General features: G+C 44.2%; 1 protein-coding gene across 2 annotated transcripts in view; it reads right to left on the bottom strand.

The window, feature by feature from the left end:
• Positions 1–19,769, bottom strand: part of LOC141133226 (granzyme A-like) — a 61,341-nt gene that overhangs the window by 16,272 nt on the left and 25,300 nt on the right. The window contains exons 1-3 of one of the 2 annotated variants that reach the window (XM_073622486.1): positions 14,150–14,293; positions 11,813–11,957; positions 6,580–6,846 (exon numbers count right to left, since the gene is read on the bottom strand). In XM_073622486.1, the coding sequence (XP_073478587.1) occupies positions 6,580–6,846; positions 11,813–11,957; positions 14,150–14,262 (525 nt within the window). In that variant the 5' untranslated portion in view covers positions 14,263–14,293. Of the gene's footprint in view, positions 1–6,579; positions 6,847–11,812; positions 11,958–14,149; positions 14,294–19,769 lie in introns of those variants that run through there. The other variant, XM_073622479.1, reaches the window with a different exon arrangement.

Genomic DNA, 19,769 nt, shown 5'->3' with positions numbered 1-19,769 from the left:
TTTTTGTTGTTTTATTGGGGAAAACCACTTGGATAGGGATTATGGAGTGCCAAACTTAACTTGAAGAACAACAGATGAGGACAAGCTTCCTTCTCTGTACAAAAAGAGATGAAGGTCCTGGACTGTACTCCCTCCAGAATAAACGCATGTCTCTATGGAGCAGTGGCAAAGTTCTTTATGAACTAGGAGCTTTCATTCTCCTTTAGTGATATAGCACAAAGTCCCAAACTGTATGCAGGTGTATAGTGTCTCCTCAGTAGAACACCACACAGTCCTGACGCTTGTAGACACTACCAGCCCTCTGACTACTAGCCCACCTTTTGCTTCTGAAGAACGCCTGAGGACATGGGGTTGGGATTTAGCTGTCCCTGGAAAGTATGCTACGTCTGGCAGTCTCTCCCCTTGTATGTCCCTCAGAGTACTGAGGTACTCACACTGTCCTTTGCTCCCCGCTGCACTGGGCAAGAATCCTGTTCAGGACTCCAACTGATCAGATCTTCCCATGCAAGCCCAGATGTCTTCTGCACAAGACCCAAATGTAATGGAGATCCCTCTCCTAGGCTTACTCTCCTTCCTTTTCTCAGCTCCTGCCTAGAGACCGAGCCCCCAGGTCTGGGATTCCCCTCCTAGGCCACATGACAAATACCTCAGCACTCCATCTTCCACCCAACTCCCCTGCTGGCCATGCTCCAGCCACCCTGCCAGGCCCTCAGCCTGGGGATTGGCCAGATTCCCTCAAGTATGTAGATCAGGACGTCCTGGCCTCCATCCACTAATTTCCAGAAGCTTCTCCAAGCTTCTTGACCCAGGGGGAGGTACCAGAGACCTGCCCTTTAGGCTGGGTTCACACTGGTACGATATACGCTCTGACATTGGGAGCACATGTCTCATGACGTGTATAAATCAATGGTTCCCTATGAGAACTGTCTTAACTGGGTCGACACAAGTCGGTCCAACTTTGAAAAAGGTTTCTGCACTACTTTGGTCCGACTTTGGTCCTACTTCAGCCCATCGAATATCATTAAAGTCAGATCCTCAAGTTTTGATTACTATACACCAGAGTTATCCATACTCAATGTGCCTTATAAATGATAACGCTCTCGCCCCAGTAGGCGTATCTTATGCACCAGAGGATGTTACAAGATATGTGATTTGTAATCCTGTATTGTATTTTATTTTATGTTTTATAATTTCTTATTTTGTACAAAACCAATAAAAGATTTTGAAAGTAAAGTCAGATCCTTGTCCTAACCATCCGACTTGTGACATCCGACATGGTGATCAGCAGCAGTAAAAGGAATTTATGTCTATTCCCCTGTTTGTGAAGATATACCTGGACAAAAAGCTTGTAGAGAGACAGGATGCACAAAAGGCATGTCTGGAGTGAAATCCTAATCCCTTAACTTTTTTTTATAATTTTTATTTTTTATTTTATTTTATATTTTTTAAGCTATACCTCTCCGGCGGAGGAAGGCAATTGGCTAATGGGCTCACTGCAGTAAGTGGGCTCAGTTCTACAATATGCTCTGTTATGCAGCGAAGTTTCGCCCTATCATATCCAACCCAAGATGGATTGCAACACGTGACGTCATACAGTTTGTAATTGCTGCCATCGCAGAGATAAGGATTACTCTCGCTGCCCTGGCAGCACTAGCAATTTTCTTTACTCTTTTTGCTCACCACACTCTTTTTGCAGGTTGGACGATGTTCATGCCATGTTGGCAGTTATGGGGGAAAGCCCGCACCAGTTGGGGAATGTGCTGGGCAGGGAGGGGGGATAGTAATATATACCACAATGTAAGACGAAACCCCTATATTTGGCTCGATATGCTTGTATTACGGTGGCTACCAGACGCTGAAAATACAGTATTGTACCCTATTGTGTATTTGACCATGTTAAATCTCAAACAATATTTAGTGGTGGATGGAAGTCATGGAGCTCAATATTTCAAATATCTTACCATATGGCTGCTCTGACATTTCTCACGTGGAATGTACGTGGGGTGAGAGATCCAATTAAAAGGTCTGCGGTATTCGCTTTACTCAAACAGCAACGAGCAGATGTAATGGTTCTGGTAGAGACACATGCTGAGGGCTCTGTTCAAAGAGCGCTCAAACGCCCTTGGTTGGGATGGACATACCATTCTGTGCACACCACACATTCCAGAGGAGTTTCCATCCTTATTGCCAAACACACCCAGTTTGAGCTCCATGGCTTAATATCGGATCCACAAGGTCGATATGTTTTTTTAGAAGCTAAGCTATATGGTGAAATGATCTTACTAATGGCATTCTATATACCCCCACCATTTCAGACCTCCATTCTTGTAGAAGGGTTTAATTTTATGGCCTTACACCCTAACATACCAGCGATGTGGTTGGGTGATTTCAATAATGTTTTGGACCTTGCACTAGATAGAATGACTAACCCCTCTATACCTAACGCCCCTCAGCATCTAACAAGATTTGCAAGATTATTGCAAGATTTTGGTTTGGTGGACGCATGGAGATGCAGGAACCCCTCGTCCCGGGTGTATTCGTGCTTCTCCGCGTCCCACCGCACTATGTCTCGTATAGATTTAATACTGATTTCTAGAACACTCCTTCCCAAATTGATAGATGCAGGTTTTTCTCCTAGATCATTATCTGACCACTGCCCATGTTGGGTTAAACTCTCCATCCAGCATAATAGACCTCCATTCTCTTGGAGACTAAACCCTTTTTGGCTAACCCTTTTTCCAGCAGATGATGATCTCTCCTCACACAGGTCACAGTTTTTTGAGACCAATGAGGGCTCAGCGTCCCCTCAGATAGTCTGGGAAGCTTTCAAGAAGCACGCTCGTATGACACTTACCACTCACATTAACAAAATAAAGCGTTCCTCTGGGGCAGCTATTACTGTGGCCACCGAGAATCTGCTTTTAGCCGAAAAGGCATTTACAGAAGACCCCACTCCAGATAAGGCAAACAATCTCAAACTTTGCTCTAGGGTCACTGATCAACTTTTGTACGAAAAATCTAAAAGAAAACTTTTTTTCCAAAAACAAAAGTTATTTGAGCAAGGGGAAAGAACAGGCAAACTGCTAGCTTATCTTGTAAACCACGAAGACAGACCCCCAGTCGTAATATCACTTTATTCCCCCGACGGCACTCTTATGACAGAACCGATCCAAGTCACAACAATGTTTCAAGACTTCTTTACTACACTTTATACTTCCAAGGCCCCAACGGATAATACGTTAATGGAAGCTTTTTTAGATGATATTATTATCCCCCACCTAACGGAAGCTCAAATAGAGATTTTAGAGGCCCCATTGACAGCAGAGGAAATCACCAAAGCCATTGCGGAATTCCCCAAAGCTAAGGCCCCTGGTTCCGATGGACTACCAGTAGAGTTCTACTCCTCTTATTTAGAAATACTTGTTCCCCGACTGCTAAAACTGTACAACTCTATCTTTAATAGCTCTGACTTACCAGCGTCTATGCGGGAAGCTACAATAGTACTAATTCCCAAACCCGGCAAGGACCCGCACCTTCCGGAGTCTTATCGCCCTATTTCCTTGTTACAGGTGGATGTAAAAATAATAGCAAAAATACTAGCCATGCGCCTAAATACAGTTATATTGTCCCTAATACACGAAGACCAGGCTGGCTTTATGCCAGGGCGAAATACATCTTTTAACCTCCGCAGATTGTTTATCAATCTACAAGCAACACATGACAATCCAGGGTCCAGAGTGGTTGTGGCTCTGGATACAGCCAAAGCATTCGACTCCGTCGAGTGGAACTATCTCTGGACCTGCCTAGCCCGTTTTGGATTTGGTCCCAGATTTATAAAATGGGTCCAACTCCTCTATCAAAACCCAGTCGCAAGAGTAGTGGCAAATGGCTGGCCATCTGATCAATTTTCCCTATTTAGAGGCACGCAACAGGGATGCCCTCTGTCGCCATTGTTATACGCCCTGGCAGCAGAACCATTGGCAATTGCGATACGAGCACACCCGGGTATAGTGGGACTCCGGAGGGGCGAGGTAGTGGAAAAAATCAGCACATACGCGGATGATACTCTACTGTACCTGGACGACACACAGGAATCCTTGCCAATAGCCTTAGACCTGATAAAACGCTTCAGAATATTCTCTGGCTTAAGGATTAATTGGGATAAATCCCAAATACTCCCTCTAGATAGCTTCCCACTAAACCGAGACAGGACCACACTTGCCTTGCAGAAAGTAGACAAAATAAAATACCTAGGAATACAAACAACCCGGGATTCATCAGACTATATCTCCCTCAACATAACACCACTGATCGATATGATTAAACAGAAAACACAGATATGGGCGCGTCTTCCACTTGGAGTGACGGGTCGAATTAACCTAATAAAAATGGTCCTACTACCAAAAATTCTATACATGATTTGGCATTCACCTGTATACCTGATACTCAGACACTTTAAAGTAATGGAAACTCTACTCAAGCCGTTCGTCTGGGGTAATTCTAGGCACAAACTCCCTTGGCAAAAGTTGAAGAACCCTACTGACCTTGCTGGACTGGCACTTCCTGACTTCAACATGTACTACCTCGCATCCCAGCTTTCACAAATTTTCCACATTGACAAAATAGACCGGAACAGATTTTTATTTCTTTTATGCCCAAAATGGATACAACAGACTCTAGACCCATTACTATCAATGATGGGGGGGAGAGCTGGTGAGGGCTTGGGAACGGACCGTAGTTCTTTACTATACCAATATAAGAAAGTCTGGGATATAGCATCAAAAAAACTTTCTATTGAATCACCGAACATTTATACTCCCATATGGCACAATGAGTCCCTCTCAGAGTTTAGACGCATGCAGGACACCGAGATATGGAGTGCTAGAGGAATAATATACTTGACACACATAATAAATAATGGGAAATTGAAAACATTTGAAACTCTAAAATCGGAATTTGCATTACCCAACTCCATGTTTTTTAGATACATACAACTAAGGCATGCTTTTCACGCACAATACCCCACAGATGAACTCACCCTAAAAGACAACTCATTAATGGCCGCTATAAAATTCCCAGATCCCAAAAAAATGATCTCTCAATTCTATGCCATGTTAACTACTCCACAGGCAACTGTTCAAGCATATGCTCTGAAAACTAAATGGGAAGATGAAATAGGTGCAATTGAAGACGATGAGTGGAGTGATGCATTAGATACATGTAAATTAGTATCCCCTAAAATATCAGACCGGCTCACTCAGATTTTCATCACACACAAATCATACCTCACGCCGCTTAGGATTTCAAGATACAAGAGGAACCAATCTGCTAACTGCCCAATGTGTAACAATGCCACAGGCACTTTCTTTCACCTAATATGGCATTGCCCTAAGATCCAACAGTTTTGGTCTCAGGTTATAAAATTCCTACATGATACCATGGGTTCGCCCATCACACTACAACCAAAACCGTGTTTATTGGGAATTTTTCCCGACCCGGAAATTAACAAATTTATCAAAATATTCTTACATGAATCTCTCTTCTCAGCTCGTAAGGTAATAGCCAAAGTATGGATGAGACCCACGCCACCAGAATTTTCACAGTGGGTGCTAGAAATAAATAATTCTCTGCCATATAAGAAAATAATTTACTCCCATAGAGGATGCCCTACCAAATATGAAAAAGTGTGGGAGAGGTGGCTCAGCTCCCCAGATACCTGCATCGACTACCCTGCTATACGGGCCGTACATCTACGGTACTCCTGTCCTTGATTGGGGTCCCTACACTACACTGTATTACAAATTGAGGTCATGATAGATAAATGGAGTCAAAATAACATAACAGAATGGATACGATACCAACTTGAATGTCTTACTCGATATGATATTTACATGGGGGAAAAGTTTTTTTTTTTTTTTTTTTTATTTGTGTTCACATATTAAGACTTTATATATTGAATGTAATGTATGTCAGGATTTCATACTGTATGTAATCTCCTTTATTTGTTCAATAAACAGAATTTTACAAGGAAAAAGGAATTTATGTCACACTGGGATTGTTTTGATTGGTCAAAGGACAAGTCAAACTATCTCAAAGTCGGAGCAAAATCATATCCTGTTCATTCAAGTTGGATGGAAGTAGGAAAGAAGTAGGACCGATGTTGCAGGGTAAAGTAGGATGTCATACAACAGTCATGTCGTACCAGTGTGAACGCAGCCTTAGAGCCATCCAGCCTGACCTGCAGTAACCCAAACTAATTACACAATCACGTAATTACCATGAGACTAAATAAATTTACCTACACTAGTTGCACATTAGAGGGGGCTACAGTAATAAAAAAAAATAAAAAAGCAATTAAAAAATGAATAACCCTAAATAAACAGACACACTGAACCCAAAGACATTATTTCTGCCTGTTAACTACAGGTGTGTACCCTGCACCTGTATACATATATATAATTACCTGTACATTGACCCAATGCAAGAGTGCCCAAATACAGGGGCACTGCAGTCATGGTGCAGATGGAGTCTGATCTCCTGTGGGCACATTCTATTTTAGTGCATTGTTTTGATACTCACATTACATAATCCGCTTGATGTTTCTTTCCCACTGGTACACATCATGTCCTTTGTGATCTGAACTGTAGGCTTCCACTGGGTAACACAGGTCTTCCTGTCTATGACCGTCACTCTTGCTTCCATTAGCTTGTCTGAATTGTACGAATTTTTGTTATTGGTCTTCCCCCATCCAGCTATATCACAGACACTGCCGGGTTTCACTTCTGGAAATGTCTCAGGAAGACGTACGACACTAACATCTTTTGTTAAATTCGCTTTGCCTGACAACTTTAAAATAATATAAAAAAGTTAATTGTAGTAGAAATACTAACATGTAAAATCCTTAGCATGTTTAAGGTTGATCTAAACCCAAGGCCACAAATTGTATACATTAAAGCTTATGGTTTGTAGCAAGAGATTTACAAATAAGCCGCCCCTGAATCCCTCTTACTCCACTGCGCCAAAGAAAAGTGGAAAGCTATATAAAAGATGTGTAAATGAATACAAAATGTGTGTACATACATAGTGTACAGTGAAAAAAGCTGCGACTTGAATAAAAACGTAAATTGATCAGAATCCCAAAACTATACCTCTCACATGTGTACAGATAGAGATAGTGGCGCTAATAAAAATTGTGTAAAATAATGAGTCAGAGCAGCATGATGTCTATGACCCTCTAATTATACATAAAAATAATAGTATCATGAAAAAAATTATTTTTATCATGAAAAAAAAAAAAAAAACATTTTTTAACACCCAGTGAAAAGTGTCACTATAGATAATAAATTATAAGAATTGAATGATCAAGCTCAACAGTTGTTTTTCAATCTTCTTGTGTGATAAATCTTCTACTCTTCCACCACACCACTGTGATAGTGACACCACTCCCTCTGAAGAGCGAACTCACCAGATTGTATAGCCTCCCACTTTCGTGTTCGGCAAAACAGCAATTGAACCACACCTGGGTTGCATGTGATGAACCATGACTCCAATCAAGCCAGCTCCATATGTGAAAAAATGAATAACGTGCTCCACATAGCGTGATACCATTTCGACAGATTTATTAAAATCACTCCAAACACACTTCAATGGTTACACTCACTTTTAAACTGAAACAAAAAAGCCTTTGAACAAAACCACAGCAAGCAACGGGATCAGTGATCCAACGGTGCACCGCGGTCACAGCGGACCTGAAGTGTGATCTGGTGTATCTCTCACCCAACCTTCTAAGGCCCAGCCATCCGATCGGTGTAGTCCTCCTCAGACAGCGGCATCTAATGTCAGTGCGATGGAATACTGTGTAACCATGCCCCAGACAAGTTTTGCCGAAAAGACTTCTTCAAATGCGATCCCAGTCTTAGGCAGTTCAACATCAGGATGAAGTTAGATCACTGGGCAATACAATAAAGAGGAAATCTACTAAGTTCCCACCCCTACATATTTATTCTAACATATGGGCCTTTCTAGCTCAAACTAGTCAAGAGATTGAAAAGACTACCTTACTGAGATCTACATTGGGCTAACTTGAGCTATGCTCAAAGGGCTGCATTGGATAATCTCAGCAATCAGTCTGAGATAGTGATTAAGCCATCGCATAAGGGTTGGAATGTGGTAATCATGGGCGAACTACAATATAGAAATATGTGCTGGGATATTATAAAGAATAGATCCTGGTACAAACCTATATCCGAAGATATCATAAATAAATTCAACCAAGAATACTGACATTATACATTCCGCTTATACTAATGGGATAATCACTAAAGATATCTTTGAGGGTATCCAAGTCCCTTTTCCCAGAGTTCCCACATTTTACGCCCTTCTAAAAACACACAAAAGCTTGACCACTCACACAGGACATCCAATAATTTCAAGGGTAGGATCAAAAACCGAGAGAGCCAGTAGATTCGTAGATGCTTATCTGTGCCCGCTTGTGGTCACTCTACCATCGTATCTTAAAGATACCTCAGACGTTTTGAAAAATCTAAATGGTCTATATGTGCCACAAACCTGCCTGTTGGTTGCAATTGACATCGAAGCCCTCTATTCATCTATCCCCCATCAACATGGTCTTGATGTGATAACTTGATTTCTTAAAGAAAGGGGGTCATAAGTCTGACAAACTCAATTAATTCATTTTAAAACTCTTGTCTCATACCCTTACTAAAAATGTTTTTTCTTCTAATGGTTCCCACTTCCTCCAGGTACAGGGTGTGGCTACAGGCACATGTTGTGCGCTATAATATGCCAACCTGTACCTGGGGGGTGGGAACGTGATCTTTTCTCCAATGATAAACACATAAACCTTCTGTCTAATCTATTATGTTGGCTAAGATACATTGACAATGTATTTATGTTATGGGCAGGATCAACAGAAACCTTACATCACTTCATATCAATTCTTGGCGATAACAACTACAATCTGAAGTTCACTATGGAGTGCAGTGAGAGCAGCATCGCATTCCTGGATGTTTTTCTTAGTCGTCATTCAAATGGTACTATCAATACTTCCCTATACCAGAAACCTATGGCGGGGAATACAATTTTGCACGCTGTGAGTGCACACCCACACTCAGTGCAAAGTATTCCATTCAGTCAGTACTTGAGACTAAGGAGGAACTGCTCAAGTGAGGAATCTTTTAAACATGAGGCTGATCTCCTCTACAAAAGACTATCAGTTAGGGGTTATAGTAAAACCTGCCTCAAAAAAGCTTTTAAAAAGGCCCAGAGTAAATCCAGAGATGCGCTGCTGTTCTCCAGACCAAAGCCAAAAAATGCCGACACGGTGAGATTTATAACTACCTTTCGGATAAGCACAGATACATTCACCAAATTATGCAGAAACATTGGCACTTAATTTTAGGGGATCCCACACTTTGCAAATATCTTGGTGATCGTCCTGAGATCATATTCAAATGTGCGGGATCAATTAGGGATTGTCTGGTGCAGAGTCAGTATACTAGATCAGGGGTCATCAACCCCTGGGCTGCGGCCCACTGCCGGGCTGTGGCCTGTTTGCAGCCGGGCCGCGAAGGCTGCACTGTTTGACGAACAGTGGCGGCGGAGCGAGCAGAGAGATGACATCATCTCTCACCGCCTGCCCGCATCACCGCTGTTCAGTGCTCACAGCGGGGCTGCTATACTGAGGTGAGCGAGCAGAGAGATGAGATTATCTCTCACCGCCCACCTGCATCGCCGCACTTTCACGCTCATAGCGGGGCTGCTATAATGCTGGAGGTTAGGTGGGGGAGCAGAGAGCTGAGATCATCTCTCACTGCCTGCCCGCATCACTGCTCCTCTGCCGACACCGCGTGGCAGAACACCAATACACTGCTGGAGGTGAGGCAGATCATCTCTCACTACCCACGCCCCCCCATTACCGCTGTTCTCCCTCACTACCCACTACTCCAGGCTTGCCTCTGAAATAATGCGCACACCTGTGCTGACACCACTGCAGTGACAATCTTCCTGTGGTGGCAGGTGACGTGGCAAATGACAAGCTGCATCTGATGGCAGGTGATGTGGCAAGTGACAATCCAAATCTGGTGGCAGGTGATGTGGCAAGGGACAAAATGCATCTGGTGGCAAGTGACAAGCTGCATATGAAGGCAGGCGACTTGGCAAGTGACAATCCACATCTGGTGGCAGGTGACGTGGCAAGGGACAAAAAATGCATCTGGTGGCAGGCAACGTGGCAAGGGACAAAATGCATCTGGTGACAAGCGACGTGGCAAGTGACAAGCTGCATATGAAGGCAGGTGACGTGGCAAGTGACAATCCGCATCTGGTGGCAGGTGACGTGGCAAGTGACACTCTGGCACATTCTGCATTATGGTGGGTTGAACTATTTCATTATATAATACAATGTAATAATAGAAATAATGCGCTTCAATCATTTTGACACCATATCAATGATGGTGCCGGGATGATTGAAGCACCAACACTAGCCATTGGCCCGATAAATTGCCCGCGAAAAGCCGCATATGCCCCCCAGCCTTGGCACAATTTTCTTCAACAGCGCCGGTCCCCGGTGCCAAAAAGGTTGGGGACCACTGCACTAGATCTTCCAACAAACAGCAGGATACATGTGGTATTTTTCAATGCGGATCATGCGACTATTGTCACTTGCTAATGGAGGGCACTTCAGTTACGCTCCCTAATGGGTGAGTCCATAGGATCCGCGATCACATTTCATGTCAAACTAAGGGAATAATCTACATAATCCTTTGCCAATGTGGAGCTTTTTACATTGGCAAAACAATAAGACCACTCTGGAAAAGAATGAAAGACCATATGTACTATGCCACAAGTAGACAACATAGTGCCTCCTCACCAAATGTCAACATCCCCTGAAAAGCAATTCACCACAGATAGCTCTTCAGAGAAATCTTCCCCTCTGGTCATGCAAAAAGTCACATGACACAAGGGGAGACAGAAAGAAAGGCAGTAAGCCCTTCCTCTCCAGGAGTGCCATGCTGAGACTGAGGTGTGTTCTCAATATCAGTGCTGGCTCTTTTTCGCCCACAGCATACTGGAGGGAGGAGTGAGCAGAATCCTCCCTTCGGCAGCAATGAGCCCCTGCTTCTTCTGACAGGAGTGATGCTGCCAAGGAAAGTAGAGCCTGTTTTACATTTTTTCAGGGCAGGACAGTACACATCAACACATTGGTATGAACTTTTACTGAAATACATTGCTTTTACAATGTTGTTTATGTACTGGAGTATGCTAATGATCACATGCCAGAGCATCTGTTGTGAATGGACCCTTAAATAATATGTAAACCCAAGCTTGCTGTACCATGCACTTGTATAAGAAAGTCTCCTGTTCTCTTTGTATTGCTTCTTTTGTGTGAAATCCCTGGTGCGCCTGCCAGTCCCTCTGCTTTCCTATTAAAAAATGACCACACTAGGCATGAGGGCACAGCGTGGTCAGTTCTCTAGCTGTGCTGGGAATTCAGCCTGCTCTCTTCAAATAATAAGACTTGTCCTGACACTCTGCCCCTGCACAGCCTTTCACTGGGAAGATTAGTGTGCTGCTGTTTCTCCTTCCCTAGCTCATATGCAGCTGAGAGTAAGTGATTACTTATAAAAAAAGGGGAAAAAGGTATTAATAATGTTTTTTTAGATCTATACCCAAATGTTTTGAATTTAATTTATGTTTTAAACTAAATGAGTTGTTTTACAAAGTGGGGATTTACAATCACTTGTTACATTACTTTTAGTTAGCAGAACAAATAGTGTGTTGGTATATTTACCTGCAGAAGCTGGAGATTGTTTGTATGTTTCTTTGCATTAAATTTCCGATGGGTAATTGATTTGATAACTGTGAACTGCTGTCTCTGTTTTTCTCTTGTTGCCTTTACTGAGCGAACACCAAGGTCAACTGTTGTTGTTTTGTCTCTAAAATGAGTCAATAACATAACTATATTTATATAAATGACTACAAAGTCAGAAAAAAATAATTTCTATAGGATGTCTTCTTAAACAGTAAAATATTTTATAACTAAAATATAATTGCACAGAGTGACTCCTCCTCACATTGATTAATTCTATGGCCTGTACCAGATTCTGGAGACCAAGAAGAAGCACAGAGGAGCAGAAACTATTTCTGGACCAAAGAAGACTGCTACATCCCTTTATTTACTGGAAGCCCTTTATGTACTGGTATGTTTCCATAGATTCTACACCGAATAACACAGTGCAACCGGAAAGTATTCACAACGCTTCACTTTTTCCACATTTTGTTATGTTACAGCCTTATTCCAAATTGTATTAAATTATTTATTTTCCTCAAAATTCTGCAAACAAAATACCCCACAATGACAGCATGAAAGAAGTTTGTTTGAAATCTTTGCAAATGTATTAAAAATAAAAAACAAAAAAAATCATATGTACATAAGTATTCACAGCCTTTGCTCGATACTTTGGTGCAGCACCTTTGGCACCAATTACAGCCTCAAGTCTTTTTGAGTATGATGCTACAAGCATGGCACGACTATTTTTTGGAAGTTTCTCCCATTCTTCTTTGCAGGACCTCACAGGCTCTATCAGGTAGGTTGGGGAGAGTTGTGCACAGCCATTTTCAGATCTCTCCAGAGATGTTCAATCAGGTTCAAGTCTGGGCTCTGGCTTGGCCACTCAAGGACATTCACAGAGTTGTCCCATAGCCACTCCTTTGTTAACTTGGCTGGTTGCTTAGGGTCGTTGTCCTGTTGGAACCAAAGAGTTCAATCTTTGTTTCATGAGAACAGAGAATTTTGTTTCTCATGGTCTGAGAGTCCTTCAGGTGCCTTTTGGCTAACTCCAGGTTGGCTGTCATACATATTTTATTGAGGCGTGGCTTCCATCTGACCACTCTACCATACAGGCATGATTGGTGGAGTGCTGCAGAGATAGTTGTTCTTCTGGAAGGTTCTTCCCTCTCCACAGTAAAATGCTGGAGCTCTGTCAGAGTGAACATCGGGTTCTTGGTCACTTCCCTGACTAAGGCCCTTCTCCCCCGAACACTGGGTGGCCTGCTCTAGGAAGCGTTCTGCTGGTTCCAAAATTCTTCCATTTATGGATGATGATGGAGGCCACTGTGCTCATTGGGACCTTGAATGCTGCAGAAATTTTTCTGTACCCTTCCCCCAAATCTGTGCCTCGATACAATCAGACAATTGCTTGGACTTCATGGCTTGGTTTGAGCTCTGACATGTACTAACTGTGGGACCTTATATAGACAGGTGTGTGCCTTCCAAAATCATGTCCAATCAACTGAATTTACCACAGGTGGACTCCAATCAAGTTGTAGAAACATCTCAAGGATGATCAGTAGAAACAGGAGGAACCTCAGCTCAATTTTGAGTGTCATGGCAAAGGCTGTAAATACTTGTGTACATGTGAATATTTTTTTTTTTTATGAATTTGCAAAGATTTCAAACAAACTTCTTTCACGTTGTCATTATGGGGTGTTGTTTGTAGAATTTTGAGTAAAATAATGAATTTAATCCATTTTGGAAAAAAGCTGTAACATAACAAAATGTGGAAAAAGTGAAGCGCTGTGAATACTTTCCAGATGCACTGTATACTGTATCTATAATATTATATACCTATAGATTTATAAAAATATATACCTCTTACAAATTCTGTTCTGTTACCTGATGTTTGGGCTTCCAGTTAGTTAATTAAAAAAAAAAAAAAAAAAAAAAAAGATAAAGCTATACCCAGTTTAAAAAAAATAGCAATGTACTGTAGATGCTTAACACCTTACAAGTTACCATAATGAGTAAGCTTTACAAGGAAGAAGCGCGATTCACAACATCTAGAGGTTTTCACAGATATACTGCAAGAAACTAGCACACTGTGAAAACCCACCCACACTACCAGTCGATTGAAAAGGGAAATACAGAACCTGCAGTGCACAAGTGAAGCTTCTTCCCCAGCTAAAGTCCATATGATAAGTAGTAAGCATGCACTCTGCCATCTCTATTATAAATTGAATTCCAAACGTATATATCAACTGATGTTATAGCATTTCAGCCTCAAACAGCCTTAAAGTGATATTAAAGGTTTGCTTTTAAACAAAACAAAAAAAATCATGTTATACTTACCTGCTCCATGCAATGGTTTTGCACAGAGCAGCCCCGAACCTCTTCTTCTCGGTTCCCCTGCTGGTGCTATTTGGGCACTGGTGTGTGCTCGCTCCTAAACCCGTTTTATGCATCCATAAGACACATAGAGCCGTGGCTTTGCCCTGCCCCTGGCTCTGTCCTCATTGGCTCACTGGCTGTGATTGGTGGGATTGCATTAGAAGTACATGAGTATACATAACATCTAAAATACCCAATGTGTTTCGCGAGATATGACTTTTAGCACCAGCAAGCATGCCATGTCACCCCATACATGGCCTTGGGGGCAGAGCTTGCTGGAGCTCTTTTTAGGGATTTTAATGGGAGAGCACACACATGGCTGGGATTTTTTATTATTATTTTTATTTGTATGGGAAAGTTCATTCTGCTGCTGCAAGCCACTGATCTCACACAGGTAAACAAACCTTTTATCCTTCACACCTAGCACTTAATTTTGCCTGGTTATGTTTTTCACATTCACACTTTTTCACAATCCCCCCTTTCCTTTCAGGTGATTGCCTTATCACATCCCTTTCCACATATCTGCAGTCTTGTACACATTCCTCCCTGGCCCGATTATCTGTCCTACCATCGTAATAGGTTGGTTTATACATACATTCATGCATTCCATTATATACTAATTTATGATCATTTTGCTAACTTAGCAATGTTTGATTATATACATACTATATTATAGTTGACACTAGGGATGAGCCGAACACCCCCCGGTTCGGTTCGCACCAGAACCTGCGAACGGACCGAAAGTTTGCACGAACGTTAGAACCCCATTGACGTCTATGGGACTCGAACGTTCGAAATCAAAAGTGCTCATTTTAAAGGCTAATTTGCATGGTATTGTCCTAAAAAGGGTTTGGGGACCCGGGTCCTACCCCAGGGGACATGTATCAATGCAAAAAAAACTTTTAAAAACGGCCGTTTTTTCGGGAGCAGTGATTTTAATGATGCTTAAAGTAAAAAAAAAAAGTGAAATATTCCTTTAAATATCGTACCTGAGGGGTGTCTATAGTATGCCTGTAAAGTGACGCGTGTTTCCCGTGTTTAGAACAGTCCCTGCACCAAATGTCATTTTTAAAGGAAAAAATCTCATTTAAAACTGCTTGCGGGTTTAATGTAATGTCGGGTCCTGGCAATATGGATGAAAATCAGTGAGACAAACGGCATGGGTACCCCCCAGTCCATTACCAGGCCCTTTGGGTCTTGTATGGTTATTAAGGGGAACCCCGCACCCAAATTAAAATAAGGAAAGGTGTGGGGCCACCAGGCCCTATATACTCTGAACAGCAGTATACAGGCTGTAGGTTTGTTGTTAAGTAGAATCTCTTTGTAATTTTGAACGGGTACATTTTTAACGTGTTTAGCTCCAGCCAAAAAATCTTTTTTAAGCTTTTTGGAAAACATAGGGAAGGGTTATCACCCCTGTGACATTTGTTTTGCTGTCTTTCCTCCTCTTCAGAAGATTTCACCTCACTTTTTGTCCCAATGGATTGGAAAGCATCAGTGGAAAGGAGAAATGTTTTTCCCATATTAACTCTTACAGGAGAGAATTTCCCTTCCTAGGGATAGATTTATTCTCACTTCCTGTTGTCTCCTTCCGTTTGCAAGTAGGAGTCGTTTGTAAGTTAGTTGTTTGAAAGTAGGGTCCTGCCCTATATACTCAGCAGAAATTTGGGCCTTAGGTGTTGCTGTGGCCACAACACTGTAAGCCCTCACAAGGCTCTGCTGTGAAATATTAGATCAAGAATTGTAATTACATGCCCCTGTTGAACAGGAGCTGAAAAATTAGGCCTTAGGCACTGGTGCTGGTGCCACAACACTGCAACCCCTCACAGACACTCTAGTTGGAATGCAGGAACGAGCCCTGCTGCAAAGTATTGCATCAAAAATTGTAATTACACGCCCCTGTTAAACAAGGGCTGAAAAATTGGGCCTTAGGCACTGGTGCTGGTGCCACAACACTGCAACCCCTCACAGACACTCTAGTTGGAATGCAGGAACGAGCCCTGCTGCAAAGTATTACATCAAAAATCGTAATTACACGCCCCTGTTAAACAGGGGCTGAAAAATTGTGCCTTAGGCACTGGTGGTGGCACCCAGAACCAAAAATGTTCTTACAAGCTATCAGCGTGATGATTGAGGAGGAAGAGGATAATTACTCAGGCATAGTCACTCAGCATCAGCATAGGCAGTCTTTGAAGGGATCTGAGATTTCAAAAAAAATTATTCGGTTACATCAGCATCAGGTGCTTGGTAGCTGGTGGTGATCCAAGACTCATTCATTTTTATGAAGGTCAGTCGATCGACCGAGTCAGTGGACAGACGCACCCTGTGATCGGTTACCACGCCTCCAGCAGCACTGAATGTGCGTTCCGAAAGAACGCTGGATGCAGGACAGGCCAGTAGCTCAATTGAATACTGTGCAAGCTCTGGCCAGTGATCCATCCTCAAGACCCAGTAACCCAGAGGATTTTCGGTGGGAAAGGTGTCCAAGTCTGATCTTGCCCCTAGGTATTCCTGCACCATGTAAAACAGACGCTGGCGATGGTTGCTGGAACCGATCATACCTTGGGGCTGCGGACCAAAAAATTGTCTGAACGCATCGGTCAGACGGCCACCTTCTCCACCGCTCCTTCTTTGACTGACCGAAGCCTCAGCAACACGTTGTCCAGAAACAGGAGTTTGTAACCTCCCAGTCTCTGGAAACGCGTTGCACAGACCTTTCTGCAAGGCCTCCCGAAGATGTTTCATCCTCTGCTCCCTCTGCGATGGCAAGATAAGGTCCGCAACCTTACCCTTGTAACGTGGATCAAGGAGGGTTGCCAGCCAGTATTGGTCCTTCTCCTTGATACCATGAATACGAGGATCCTTACGCAGGCTTTGCAGGATCAGGGAGGCCATGCAGCGTAGGTTTGCTGAGGAATCCAGTCCAGAGTCCTCTGGGTCACTAAGGACGACATGATGCGCAGCCACCTCCTCCCAGCCACGTACAAGTCCATGTGTTTCTTGGGACTCTAAATGATCCCTTAAAGACTGCTGCTGATGCTGAGTGCCAGGCTCCACCTCCATACTGACACAATCTTCCTCCTCCTCCTCCTCCTCCTCCTCATCCTCTTCCTGTGTGATCGGCGGGCACGCAGGAACACTGTCTGGATAAAGGGGGCCTTGAGAGCTAAGGAAGTCCTCCTCTTCCTGCCTCTGTTCTGCCTCAAGTGCCCTGTCCATTATTCCACGCAGCGTGTGCTTCAACAGGTGGACAAGGGGGACAGTGTCACTGATGCATGCACTGTCACTGCTCACCATCCTCGTGGCCTCCTCAAATGGTGACAGGACAGTGCATGCATCCCTGATCATGGCCCACTGGTGTGGGGAAAAAAAACCAAGCTCCCCTGACCCTGTCCTGGTGCCATAGTCGCACAGGTACTCATTGATGGCCCTCTGCTGCGTGTGCAGCCGCTGCAGCATGGCCAACGTTGAGTTCCACCTGGTGGGCATGTCACAGATTAGGCGGTTCTTGGGCAGGTTAAACTCCTTTTGGAGGTCCGTCAGCCGAGCACTGGCATTATATGACCGGCGGAAATGCACACAGACTTTCCTGGCCTGCCTCAGGACATCCTGTAAGCCCGGGTACCTGCCCAAGAACCGCTGCACCACCAAGTTAAGGACGTGAGCCAAACAGGGCACATGGGTCATTTGTCCCTGTCGGAGGGCAGAGAGGAGGTTGGTGCCATTGTCGCAAACCACCATTCCTGCCTTAAGTTGGCGTGGCGTCAACCACCTCTGAACCTGCCCCTGCAGAGCTGACAGAACCTCTGCCCCAGTGTGGCTCCTGTCCCCCTAGCACACCAGCTCAAGCACCGCAAGCATTTTTGGGCTGCCTACTTGCGTAGCCCCTTGAACGACTACGGAGCACCGCTGGTTCCGAGGAAGAGGCCATGGAGGAAGAAGAAGAGGAGGGGGTGGAGGAGAGAGGTGTGTCACAATCATTAGCATTTTGGAGGCGTGGTGGCGGAACAACCTCCAACACTACTGCACCTTGTCCTGCATCCTTCCCAGCTGCCAGCAGAGTCACCCAATGCGCCGTGAAACTTAGGTAACGTCCCTGTCCATGCCTGCTTGACCATGAGTCAGCGGTAATATGCACCTTACCGCTGACCGCCCTGTCCAGCGAGGCATGGACATTGCCTTCCACATGCTGGTAGAGAGCCAGAATTGCCTTCCGTGAGAAAAAGTGGCGTTTGGGTACCTGCCACTGAGGAACCGCACATTCCACAAACTCACGGAAGGGGGCAGAGTCTACCAACTGAAAAGGCAGCAGTTGAAGTGCTAGCAATTTTGCCAAGCTAGCATTCAACCGTTGGGCATGTGGATGGCTGGGAGCAAACTTCTTTCGGCGGTGCAGCAGCTGGGGCAGGGAAATTTGCCTGGTACAATCTGACGTCGGTGTACCAAAATCAGATTGCCCACAAGTACGTGGCTGTGACACACCTAATTCTACACCTTCATTCCTCTCAGTGCAGGTCTCAGAGAGGACTGAAGGTCTAGTGGGGTTGGAAATCTCAGCTGATGAGGAGCAAGCAGAGGTCCTCTTTGTTCTTTGGTGTGGGTCTTTTAGATACGCTTGCCAACGAACTGCATGGCAGGTCAACATATGTCTGGTCAAGCATGTGGTACCCAAGCGGGAGATGTTTTGGCCACGCGAGATACGCTTGAGACATATGTTGCAAATAGCAGCGGTGCGATCTGATGCACTCGTCTCAAAAAAGGCCCACACCAAAGAACTTTTTGAATAACGCGCAGAGACTGCAGCGCCCTGCACATGTGGAGCTTTGGGGTGTGATGCAGTCAATGTGCTGCCCTTAGGCTGGCCCCTGGAGGGCATCCTGCCTCGTTGGTGATGTGCCGCCTCCTCCTCCTCTCTCCTATCAGGCACCCACGTTGAGTCAGTGACCTCATCATCCCCTCCCTCCTCATCACTGGAGCAAACCTGGCAGTATGCTGCAGCAGGGGGAGCATGACTGCCAGATTGCTGTCCTTCTTGGGCACCCCCTCTGTCCGTGCTCGTGTTACTGCCTTCATCGAGCTCAGTATCATCATCAGAGCCTTCCAAACGCTGGGCATCCTCCTGGAGCATGTACCCAACACTGTGGTCAAACAGTTCGAGGGACTCCTCAGGAGGACATGGTGGGGCTAGGGAAGGAGTCACTGATGACATTGAGCCAAGGGAAGAGGCCGCTGCTTTGCCAGACAAAGTACCCTGGGAATGGGTGAGAGAGGATGAGGAGGATGAGGACGGCTTGGTCATCCACTCGACCAAGTCTTCCGCATGTTGCGGCTCAACATGGCCAACTGCCGAAAAAAAGGCCAAGCGTGTCCCATGGCCACGTGCTGATGAGGATGCACCGTCTCCACGACCAGCACTAGACACAGAGCCTGCTTGCCCTCTCTTATTGGCTTGTGACTGTCTGCCTCTCCTTCTTGGCCTTCCAGACATACTAATGGCCTGTAGCTGCACTAAGCTGGGATATATATATATATATATATATATATATATATATATATATATATGTACTGTTACTGCAGCTAG

The sequence above is a fragment of the Aquarana catesbeiana genome, linkage group LG01 (assembly GCF_042186555.1).
Source record: "Aquarana catesbeiana isolate 2022-GZ linkage group LG01, ASM4218655v1, whole genome shotgun sequence".
NCBI lineage: Eukaryota > Metazoa > Chordata > Amphibia > Anura > Ranidae > Aquarana > Aquarana catesbeiana.
Note: the sequence above shows the minus strand (reverse complement) of the source record. Positions and strands in the feature narration are given on the sequence as shown.